The sequence below is a fragment of the Malaclemys terrapin genome, chromosome 13, assembly GCF_027887155.1.
Source record: "Malaclemys terrapin pileata isolate rMalTer1 chromosome 13, rMalTer1.hap1, whole genome shotgun sequence".
Classification (NCBI taxonomy): Eukaryota; Metazoa; Chordata; order Testudines; family Emydidae; genus Malaclemys; species Malaclemys terrapin.
Genome location: NC_071517.1, coordinates 602,730 through 613,890, shown reverse-complemented (window position 1 = coordinate 613,890; position 11,161 = coordinate 602,730). Strand labels below are relative to the sequence as shown.

At 55.2% G+C, this 11,161-nt stretch overlaps 1 protein-coding gene across 1 annotated transcript; it reads right to left on the bottom strand.

Moving 5' to 3' along the window:
* Positions 1-1,714: 1,714 nt before the first annotated feature.
* PYCR1 (pyrroline-5-carboxylate reductase 1) lies at positions 1,715-9,523 on the bottom strand. Its single transcript, XM_054047155.1, has 8 exons — positions 9,431-9,523; positions 9,219-9,299; positions 8,493-8,563; positions 7,243-7,422; positions 5,675-5,896; positions 4,949-5,041; positions 4,426-4,589; positions 1,715-4,283 (listed from the first exon to the last, which is right to left on the bottom strand). Exons 2-8 carry the CDS (start codon positions 9,283-9,285, stop codon positions 4,121-4,123), a joined length of 960 nt encoding a protein of 319 aa, XP_053903130.1. The 5' UTR covers positions 9,286-9,299; positions 9,431-9,523; the 3' UTR covers positions 1,715-4,120.
* Positions 9,524-11,161: the final 1,638 nt, after the last annotated feature.

The window sequence follows — 11,161 nt, the reverse complement described above, 5'->3', positions numbered from 1 at the left end:
ACAGATCTTCGATTAGAGGGGGTAGTGCCTTGCCCCTGGGTAGCGTGGGTGAATTGTATCAGTCTAACAAGTAAAGGTGCTTATTTGGAGACAAAAGCCCAGCTCTGTGGAGTTGCTCACTTGAACGGATGGGTCAGTGATGGAGAACTACCCGAGTAGAAAACGTCTTGTCTGGTGCAGGTGTAAGTCAGCTCCTACCCGCCCCCTGGGGTGTGTGCAGTATTAATTAGATCCGTTTGGATGGAACTTGGGAGATGGACAGGGATAGACAGGGGCTGACAAACTGACCAAATGTCACACTCTTTGCATCAGAACTCTTTGTTGCCAATTGGGCCCTGCAGATATAAATACCTGATACCAGAGATCAGACCATCAGCATGCTGTGCTACCCACCTCTCCCCTAGAAATTCCCTCACCCCAGCTTCTCTTCAGCAGCTCCTCTTTGCTGTATCTACATTTTCTCAGTGCTGCTGAAACGGCAGGGAGCAGGGTCGCTACTGGAAATGCTGACACAGGAAAGAGGGTTTTGCAGCTGCTTCTTGTTTAGGTGCCTGTGATGGTGCTAAAGCAAGTCACAGCCTGGGGGGGAGGCTTACTTCTGCATATGAAGTGTTACTCTCCCCAGGCCAGGCCCAGCAGCCACCTGTGAGTGGCTGTAATTGTTAGTTGTAGCATTGGGGGAGTGGGTGCTGCATAAACATGAGGACATGGTTTCTGGCCCAAAGAGCTTCAAGTCTAAAAAAATGTCAGCAGAAGGGTAAGAGAGGGATTATGTGCACATTCATGGTACTCAGAGGCACAGCAACACACAGGAATGAGGGTGACATGCTGGCTACAGGTACTATGTCCTTGGAGGGAGATGCTCTCTAGGCTATTCAGCAGTAGCTGTACACTCCCATGTAACACATGGAGGGGGACAAATGAAGCCAAACCCTGCATATGTTTTGAATGGGGGTTGGTGGGCCCTTCTCTGGGGAACCTGAAGCCCAGCTTGTAAAATGAGTGGTAGAGCAGGATTTCCTTCCAGGGCTCCCCCACTTAGTGACGGCAAGGGCACTGGCCCATCCTGCTGTGCCTTATTTGGAGGACAGAAACCTTTTAGCTCTGCTGGTTGTTCTTTAGTGCACGCTGCCAGAGCCACTGTTTAGAACATCCCTTTCTCCAACGAAGGCCAGTGATTGCAGAGCACGTGGTGGGGAAGCAGGCTGTGCTGTCCCCTTTCCACGATGTAGGCTGCAGTAATTTATGGCTTTGCACCTTGGCCCTGTGTGTGCTCTGCTTCTGCCTCATGGTGGTGCTGTGTTCACCACCGCAGGCACAGCCCACAGTGCAGCTGTGATGCTAGCTAGAGGCACGGTGGCTTTTTGTTAGCGGGGCAGAAGCCCAGGCCAGGCTCTCAGGGAATTACAATTTCAAGACCCTTAACGGGCACAATTCAGCCAGAAAGGTTTTTCCCTCCATGTTTTAGACCACTAAAAGCCAGAGCTAATGAACCTGTGAGTGCAGCCTCTGTGCTCTTGCCCCCAGGAGCCAGGGTGAAGAGCAGGGTTGGACCTTCATCTCCCACCTTTAGGAATTAGCCTCCAATGAAAACAAACTCTCCCACGTGGCTCAAAATGAGTGCAGTGCAGAACAGGAGACGCTGACGACAGCTGGGCACCCTGCCAGTGAAGGGACACACTCCACGTCCTCACAGATCACAGTAGCCACAGGCTGAGAAGCAATGTTTATTCTGGAAAGAGGGAGGGGGATGAAGTGTGTCTAATTCAGCAATAATGTCCCACGCTGCCTCTGCCAAGCAGGAGCTGGGACAGCAAGAAAGCTTTTACCTTTGTGCCACCGACAGTGTGTCTCCACTGCAGCGGGGAGTGAGCCTCCCAGCCCAGGCCAGATGTGCTAGTCGGGCTTGAGGGAGTGCACTACAAACACGTGTACAGCAGCTGACTAGCCCCCTTCCCTCAGCTGCAGGAGGGTGGGTCGGTCTGAGCTGAGCCATGTCTGCCTGTCTGGGGTGGGAGGCTCTCTCCCGGCTGCCACGGGGACACACCCTACATGCTACCTGCACGAGGGCTCAGCCCCAAGGCTCTGTGCACAGAGGCCTGGCCCACGAGGCTCCAACACCACCTGACTATAAACCTGAGCTCTGAGACAGAAGCCAGGGGTGGGGGGCGGGAGGGGAACTACCCAGCAAATGAAGGGCTGCTGCCAGCTCCCTTCTGGGGCCAGCAGCGGCCAGAATGCTGACAGATCAAGAACAATGCTAGCACCTGCAGACAGACTTTCCTTCCAGCTCCTGCCTCTCTTCCCCCACACCCTGTTGGAGTAGAGGTAGGAAATGGTCTAGAACAATATATCATTGCCATGCCTGCTGGCTTCCACTGCACCCAAGCAAAGGGAGGGTAGGGAGCGGTTGTCTACCCCATGCAATTCTTTGGTGTATGACAGGGTTTCCACGGGGAGCAGCAGCGGGGGCAGGGAAGCTATGTAAACATAGATCAGCTTAGCCCCTTGCTGTAAACAAGTCCCACAAAGCAGTGAGTGAAATATTGATAGGCATCTGCCTGTGCTGCTGGTCCTGGAGTAGCTCCTAATGTAACTGGACAGAGGTTCAACACCCACCTCCATGGCTAGTGTCTGCCAGCCCAGGCATTTCTCCTCTCTCCCTTTAGTGCACCACCTTCCAGGGAGCTGGAGATGGGAGGGCATGTGACAGATAAGTGGAGAGGGCAGGAAAAGAGAGAAGGAGTGCAGCAGGGCCAGAAGAGGAATTGACAAGGGCTGCAGTACAGAGTGGAGAAAGTTTGCAGTTTGAGCTGGAGCACAAAGGGTGGTGAAGCTGGAAACCATCAAGGACTGATGTAAACATTGGGGAATGAGATGAAGTTAGAAAGGAACCACAGGCATATGGAGGAATCCTGTGAAATCAGCTCCAAGGGAAGGGCTGACAGCCTCGCATACACAACTGGACAAGACACTGGGAAATGGGCAAATCCTGCTGGGGCCTGAAACCAGGTGTGACCTAAATGCGGGTTCCCCTTCCCCTCTGCCCCCAGGGCAGCAGGTAGAGAACACGCTAAGGAGCGGAGAAAGCGTTTCGGACATGGGATGAAAACTGAAGCATTCAGTGGTGGTAAGGCTGGGACTGGACCCTGGGGTTCACAGGCAGCAGGGAACACTTGCTTGAGTGGAGGCTTTTTAAGCTGTTCATCCAGGAAGGTGCTGATGGAGGAGAAGTGGCCGGGGCCCCAACAGCGTGTTCAGAAGGGGGATGTTCGGATGGCCTGGTCTGCAAATCACACCAGGCACAGGAAGAGAGACACATGCTCTGAGATCTGCATCATGCAGCTACTAAAATGTGAATTCTGGTTAAGGGGAAAGCAAAGCTGCTGCTCTCAGTGGAAGACAACTTTGAGCCGAACCCTAGTATGATGCACAGAGGGGACGACTTCTACTCTGGATGGTGAAGAAAAAGAGATGGGGATAGGAGCCATGGGGGGCCTCAAGACCCCGCTCTAACCTTCAGAGCCAAGTAGCAGCAGGATACTCCTTAAAATAAGCCCATCAAAATAATCTACTGCCCAGGACAGTGATCCCCAACCTTTTACGTCTGGCAGGTGCCAGACGATGAGCCACGGAGGACCTTGGCGGTGGACGAGCATCCGCCAAAATGCCACCAACAAGCAGCGTCATCCAGAGGCGTCGCCGCCGAAATGCTCGTCCGCCAGCCAGTACGTGGGTGCATTTAGGCGCCACGACGCCCGCAGGCACCGGGTTGGGGACCCCTGGCCCAGGAGATTATTAATGGGGGGGGAGGGGAAGGAGTTAGCTTTACGGAGAAGCCAGCCCTCTGGCCAGAGGAGACGCTTTGTGTCCCTGACAACCAGCTGTGCCAGTGATGGAGCAACCGCCCTCCCCCAAAGGGAAGGAAGTGCTAGTGACAGTGTTCCCACCCTCAGCTGGAAGTTAAGGTCCCTTCTCTACAGCTTTGCACCGCCCCCAAAGGTGCTGCAGGCCAAGAGCCAGGCAAGGGGCTGGGAATGCCTACGACTAGAGCTTTTCCTTTACAGAGTGAGAAGAAAGTGCATGCAAGGGGGCTGGTCCCTGGACGAGCCTCATCCCTTCAGTTCTTCTTGCTGTTGGGTGCCCAGCTGCTGCTGAACAGACTGACTTTGCTGGCAGAGGCCATGGAAACAGAGGGAGACTCCAGCTTCACCTTATCCAGAAGGGTCTTCTTAATGGCAGCTGGGGAGACCTTCTCCTGATCCGCTAGGTGCTGCAGCTCCCTGCAAGAAGAGTCTGTCAGTCAGTGGGAAGAGCAGAACCACAAAGGAGGAGGCACCTAGACAGAAAGGAGCAGCAGAACTGTGCAGCCTTCCCTTTGGGGCAACAGTTGCCAAGTGTCAGGGCGGCCTTACACCTTCTCACCTTGTGCGAATGCAGGAAGCCTCCACGGCATTGATGAGCAGTGAGCGAAAGCCTCCACTCTCCAGGAAGTGCAGGGCATGGATGGTGGCTCCCCCAGGTGAGCAGACATTGTCCTTCAGCTGCCCAGGATGCTGCTCAGATTCCAACAGCATTTTGGCAGCGCCCTGCAGCAGGACAGGGAGGGAAAACATTGGTCAGAAATAGGACCCGGAGGATTCCCAACAGTTGCATTCCAGTTCCCTGCTGCTAGATGGCTGCAGTAGGCAATCGGCCCCTTTCTCACATTTGCAGGGCTACAGGAAACCCAGCTCAGAGTTGCAAGTCTGTAGAGGAGTAACGGCCTTGCTCTTTCCATCCCAGCCTCCCGCAGAGCATCAGCAACTCCAGTAATCTCCGGGAAATCCACCCAGCGCGACCTTTATGTGAACAAACGGTCAGTGTGGGCCTGATTCGATCCCGTTTGCAGACTGATCTGGGTGGACCAGATGTGAACTGAATGAAGTCTGGAAGAGAAGATACTGACCAGTAAGGCCTGGGCTCCAAGTCGGACAGCTAGCCTGCGGGGAAGCCCCATCTTCACACCTCCATCTGCCAGAGCATCCAGGGCTGTGAATGCCTGAGAGACCAGAAACAGCATGACAGTGATTCTGAGGTCTGGAGATTACCGTGTGCCCTCAAGGCTGTGACATTCCCAGGCAGAAGGACAGTGCCCAAGGCTCTGGGGTCACTGTGGACCCCCACCACTTAAAGGGACCTGATAAAAATCACTTTGTTGAGGACAATCTCTTAAGCAAATGAAGATGACAGACTGGGCAGCCAGGAACTCAGTCCTCAAGCTCCACAGCACATGCTGCAAACCAAGCTTCACATCCACCCAGAGGGCCTCGGTCTTGAGCAGGGCGATTCAGACTCTGAGGCCATTCCATCCTTGGCCTCAGATGAAATTGCTGACAAGTGGCCCAGTTAGCACCGTTTTTGTAATGTGGACACTGAACAGAAGCCCACACTCATTACTCAGAGGCCAAGCATTGTCTAGCTGTTAACAGACTCATTGTTGAGCTGGCCTGGCTTTGAATGAGATACCTACAGGTTATAGGTTACACACTCCAGGTGATTAGAAATTCAAATATATCCCCTTGGTCAAATCTGCAGCCTAATCTGATACCATTTTTAGATGCAGGCGTCTTCTCAGCATTTAAACCCCAATGTTCTCCACTTGACTTGCATAAGCCAAGGAAGTGGCACCTACATAAGCAGGGCCGCTGCCGCTGAGTCCTGTAACAGCATCTATTAGGTCCTCTTCTACTTCAGTGCAGAAGCCCACACTGGCCATCAGCTGTTCCAGGAGCTTCCCATCTTCCACCTCTGCGTGAGTCCCCGTGGCATAGACGGTAGCACCTTCCCGCACGATCACAGGTGTGTTAGTCATGCACCTGATCACTTTTGGGGTGGGAGAGAAGGCAGAGAGTTTCTTGGGATGGGAAAGAGTTGGAGACAGAACAGGAAGGAAAGAGAGACGGAGAACCAGATTTAATACACCTTCTGCATCTGGAGTAACCCCCCTCTAGGGAACTCCCAAAGGTCAGAGGGAATCCAGCAGGGTAAAGGACCTCTTCCTCACCCCAACCCCAGGCACCTCTGCAGGATGGTCCTCAAGATTCCCTCTGTTAAGCCTTGCCAAAGGGGACGAGCCCTTAATGCAGTGTCCCTGGGACTGTAGGTGAAACTCAGTTACAGAGTGCTGAGCAGACCCTGCCCATCCCTTGGTAGCAGAAGCATTATCATTCTAGCATGGCCCCTGTAGTTTCCATGGGGGCAGCTCCTGCAGACATCTAACATAATGAGTTTCCATGAATGCAGAGGGGCTGGCAGCCCTCAGCAGGGAAAGACAAGATCTATTCAAGTTTCATATGATTATGGGGAACGGACGGGGATGATGCCGAGGCCCTATTAACACAGGCCCCGATTCTGGGATGCTTCCCAGACATTGTATGACAATCTTGCAGCAGAGGGGCTGGAAAACATATGGACCTCCCTACTGGCATAAGAAGGATTCCCTGGTGGTCTTGGGCCAGAGTAGACCCTCACCCCTTTGTAGGACAGGGACATTCCATCTGTGTTGCTGGAATGCATAGCACTCTGACTATTCCAGGCTTCCAGACTGTCCCTTACGGACCATGGCAGCCAGGGAGTAAGTTAGTGACTGTTTTAGCTTATCCTGGGTATGATTAGGAAGTGCAAACAGGGCCTAGTGCAACCTTTGCTCCTCCAAAAATTGGCTGCAGTCCAGAAATGGGCCAGAGTCTCATGGGCAAATGGTGCTTAACTCATGAGCTGTAGTGCTCCCAGTGCCATGAATATTGAACTCAACTTCTGGCAACTGGGAGAACAAGTCAGTCTCAAAGTCAAATACCCAGAGCTCCAGCCCTCTGAGAAAAGCTTTCTAAAGTTTTAGGATATGTCTACACTGGAAACTTCAAAGCGCTGCTGCAGGAATGCTCCCACGGCAGCGCTTTGACGCGTGAGTGTAGTCGCGTGCGAGCGCTGTGAGAGAGCTCTCTCGGTTCTCCTGGTAATCCACCTCCACGAGGTTATTGGCTCCCAGCGCTCGGAGCCTGTCTACACCAGCGCTTTAAAGCACTCAGACTTGCTGCGCTCAGGGGGGTGATTTTTCACACTCTTGAGCCAGCAAGGTAGAGCTCTATAAAATGTAAGTGCAGACAAGCCCTCAGTGCCCTGACTTCAAGAAGCTTCAGGTGCAGTCTTATCTCCAGACCCTCTGACCCCCTCAGAGCTGCGCAGCACACTGTCCCTCACCTTCTCAATGGAGCTGATAGTGACACCAGCAGCACATGAGACCACGATGTGGCGATTCTCTATGTCTGAGCCAATCTCGTCCAGAATGAAGGGAATGATGGGAGGTTTCACAGCCAGGAACAGGACATCGCTGTTTTTAACTGTTTCCTTGTTACTTATCGTGAAGTTTACACCTATTTTCTGGAATAATTTGAAAGTTAAATAGCAATAGCACCTCATTCCTAGTACTTCCCTTGCATTCTCAGCTCTTAGAAATGGCATTTGGGATCAGGAGTCAGCCAAGCTGGGTCAGCCACCAGCAGAGAATAATTTTGTTCACTAGGAGTCATGCAGAGACAGACCTGATCAGGAGAGAGTACAGCAGTAACCCACTGAGAACAGGACAGTTTGTTTTTTTAGTTACCATAGAGGGAAGAAGCAAAGTTACATCCCCAACCTTTATATCTCATGATCAGTTCCACATTGCACTTTCACTGTAGTGCAGTCATGCCCTTTGAACATGCAACTATCATAGGCGCCAACTCCGTGGGTGCGCCGGGGCTGGAGCACCCACAGAAAAAAATTGGTGGGTGCTCAGCACCCACTGGCAGCTCCCTGTGGCCTGGCCTGGCCCGCCCCCCTGCTCCAGCTCACCTCCGCCTCCTCCGTGAGCACACTGCTGCGTCCTGCTTCTTCCCCCTCCCTCTCAGCACTTGTGCCGCAAAACAGCTGATTTGCGGGGCAGGGAGGGAGGGGGAACACTCGCTGAGGGAAGAGGCGGGGATTTGGGGAAGGGATCCAATTGGGGCAGGGAGAGGGCAGAGTTAGGGTGGTGACTTTGGGGATGGGGTCGGAATGGGGGCAGGGGCAGGGATGGGGTGGAGTCAGGGCAGGACCTGGGGCGGCGGGGCACCCCACCAACGCTGGAGAAAGTTGGTGCCTATGATAACTATTGACTCTATTTGTACCTTCAGATTCCCAGAGTGGTTCTCAATTGGCTTCTCTGGGCAAGAAACTCTTTGCTCCAAAGATGGGAACCACTCACCTTTCCTGGCTCTGTGTGCACTGCTGGCAATAAGTGAACCCAATTGCCAATGGCAGGAAGTTCAGATGCGAGACGATTCAGACCCAAGAATCTTATTGAGCCAAGCAGAGAAAACAACATGCAATATTAAACATAGGAGTCCTACTTGTGGCCACTGCAAACATATTGAGATCTTTATAGGATTTCTGTGGGTAGGAATTTTGATCTTACAAACACTAGAACTTACCCTCAGTCCAGATACAGTTGGGAGGTCAGTGTCTGGGGAACTTGCTGTGATCTTATGAGCAGCCAAAATCCCTAGGAAAGGGACAGGTAACTTCAGTTTGGATTCCTTGTGTCCTGCTTACCCCAGAGCTTCTTCACTGTTATTTATCCAGGTCATTCTGAACTTGGTCATTCCCCCACCCTTATGTTGTCCCTCACAACACCTCTCTTCTTCCCTACATCCTGTAAATACTGATCCTAATGTCTCTCTACTAAAGAACTCTCCCCTTCTCAGATTCTCAAGAACCCTGTGCCTTAGAGATGAAATACAGAAATTTGCTTCAAACCAATAGGGCAGTTTTAATTCACATCTTTTGTTATTTCAGTGCAAGTCTATGTGTGGACATGTATTTTGATATCCAAGTGTCACATTTAAGTTTTGCTGACAGCTTTTTAAAATTTCCTTTACACTCCCCAGAGGCCTCACCTCCATTATTTCCATCTCCCAGCTGTGTCTCCCCCAGATCCCTGGGAAAGAACCATTTCCCTTCTACACATCGGCAGACTCCATGTAACCAGCCATGAACTTTCCTGGATGCTAAACGCGCTGCCCGAGCTCCTGTCACACCCCGTGGGACCACAGGAACGGGTCGCCCCCCCCGAGCCGAGTTACCCCCACGCCAGGCACGAGGCTGGACCCCCCCGGGGCCCCGAGGCGAGGGGCCTGTCCCGGGCGCGCGGCACCCACCTGCGGCGGTGAAGCCCCGGGCCAGGGCGAAGGCGAGCTGCCCGGCTCCTATGAAGCCCACGCTCATGGTGCGTCCGGGACCTGCGGGACAGACAAGGGGAGCCGCGGTTACGCGCACGGGGCCGGCCGGCCGGCATCCCCCGCGGCGGCGAGCCCGCGCTGCCCGGAGCCAGCCCCGCGCCCGCGCCCGGACCCGCGCCCGGAGCCCCAACCTGCTGCCCACGTGGCCGCTCCGGCGAAGGGAGAGTGACAGCCCCTCGTCCAGCACTCGTGGCACAGGGACAGCGCGATAGAGCCCCGCCAATCCACGGGCGAGGGGGTGGAGCCTCGCCGGAGCTTCAACCAATCAGAAAGACGAGGCGGGGTCGCCTCTCAGCGCTCGCCAGCCATTGGGGCAACCTGCGTTTGCAATTGCATCATTCGCTGCCTACGAGGAGTCACCGCTCCAGACGGCTATTGTGTCCCGGCATGCAATGCTCTAGCTAGCCTGACGTAGGGCCCGAGCTGCCTATGGGGCGCTGCAGTCTGGGCGCACGTTGCCTTCTGGGAATTGTAGTCTCGGGGGAGCAGCGGGGACCTGCCAAGTGTTAATAGTGGCAACAGGTTCTGGAACGTTCTAGGTTCGCCTCCCGCCCTCGCTAGAGTATCGCAGAGCGCGCGGGGCGGGTCAGTGCCGGCTTCCCGCCTCCGCAGACTAATGGATAGTCGTGGGGGATCCACCTCCAGACATACACTCCAGGGGACCCAGGCAAGGGCGCCTCAGGTCTAGACGGACGGACGGACATAGGGAGGGCCTGGCTCAGAGGCTAGTGCCTTGGGTCTGGACGGAGGTAGGGAGTGCCTGGCACAGAGCCCCTCGGGTCTAGACGGACAGACGTAGGGAGTGCCTGGCTCAGAGCCCCTCAGGTCTAGACGGACAGACGTAGGGAGTGCCTGGCTCAGAGCGCCTCGAGTCTGGACGGACAGACGTAGGGAGGGCCTGGCTCAGAGCGCCTCGAGTCTGGACGGACAGACGTAGGGAGGGCCTGGCACAGAGCCCCTCGGGTCTAGACGGACAGACGTAGGGAGTGCCTGGCACAGAGCCCCTCAGGTCTAGACGGACAGACGTAGGGAGTGCCTGGCTCAGAGCGCCTCGAGTCTGGACGGACAGACGTAGGGAGTGCCTGGCACAGAGCCCCTCGAGTCTGGACGGACAGACGTAGGGAGGGCCTGGCTCAGAGCGCCTCGAGTCTGGACGGACAGACGTAGGGAGTGCCTGGCACAGAGCCCCTCGAGTCTGGACGGACAGACGTAGGGAGGGCCTGGCTCAGAGCGCCTCGAGTCTGGACGGACAGACGTAGGGAGTGCCTGGCACAGAGCCCCTCGGGTCTAGACGGACAGACGTAGGGAGGGCCTGGCTCAGAGCCCCTCGGGTCTGGACGGACATAGGGAGTGCCTGGCTCAGAGCCCCTCGGGTCTAGACGGACAGACGTAGGGAGTGCCTGGCACAGAGCCCCTCAGGTCTGGACGGACGTAGGGAGTGCCTGGCTCAGAGCCCCTCAGGTCTAGACGGACAGACGTAGGGAGGGCCTGGCTCAGAGCCCCTCAGGTCTAGACGGACAGACGTAGGGAGGGCCTGGCACAGAGCCCCTCAGGTCTAGACGGACAGACGTAGGGAGGGCCTGGCTCAGAGTGCCTCGGGTCTGGACGGACGTAGGGAGTACCTGGCTCAGAGCGCCTTGGATCTAGACGGACAGACGTAGGGAGGGCCTGGCTCAGAGCGCCTTGGATCTAGACGGACAGACGTAGGGAGGGCCTGGCTCAGAGCGCCTTGGATCTAGACGTACGTACGTAGGGAGGGCCTGGCTCAGAGCGCCCTGGGTCTGGACGGACGTAGGGAGTGCCTGGCTCAGAGCGCCTCGGGTCTAGACGGACGTAGGGAGGGCCTGGCTCAGAGCCCCTCG

What these genes read in the sequence shown, in the direction of transcription:
- PYCR1 (XM_054047155.1), bottom strand. Translation starts at nt 9,285, where the DNA reads ATGAGCGTGGGCTTCATAGGAGCCGGGCAGCTCGCCTTCGCCCTGGCC. An exon ending in CCGGGGCTTCACCGCCGCAG is followed by an intron (nt 8,564 to 9,218) that starts GTGGGTGCCGCG and finishes TCCCTTTCCTAG; the next exon opens with GGATTTTGGCTGCTCATAAG. An exon ending in GCTTCCTGCATTCGCACAAG is followed by an intron (nt 4,284 to 4,425) that starts GTGAGAAGGTGT and finishes CTCTTCTTGCAG; the next exon opens with GGAGCTGCAGCACCTAGCGG.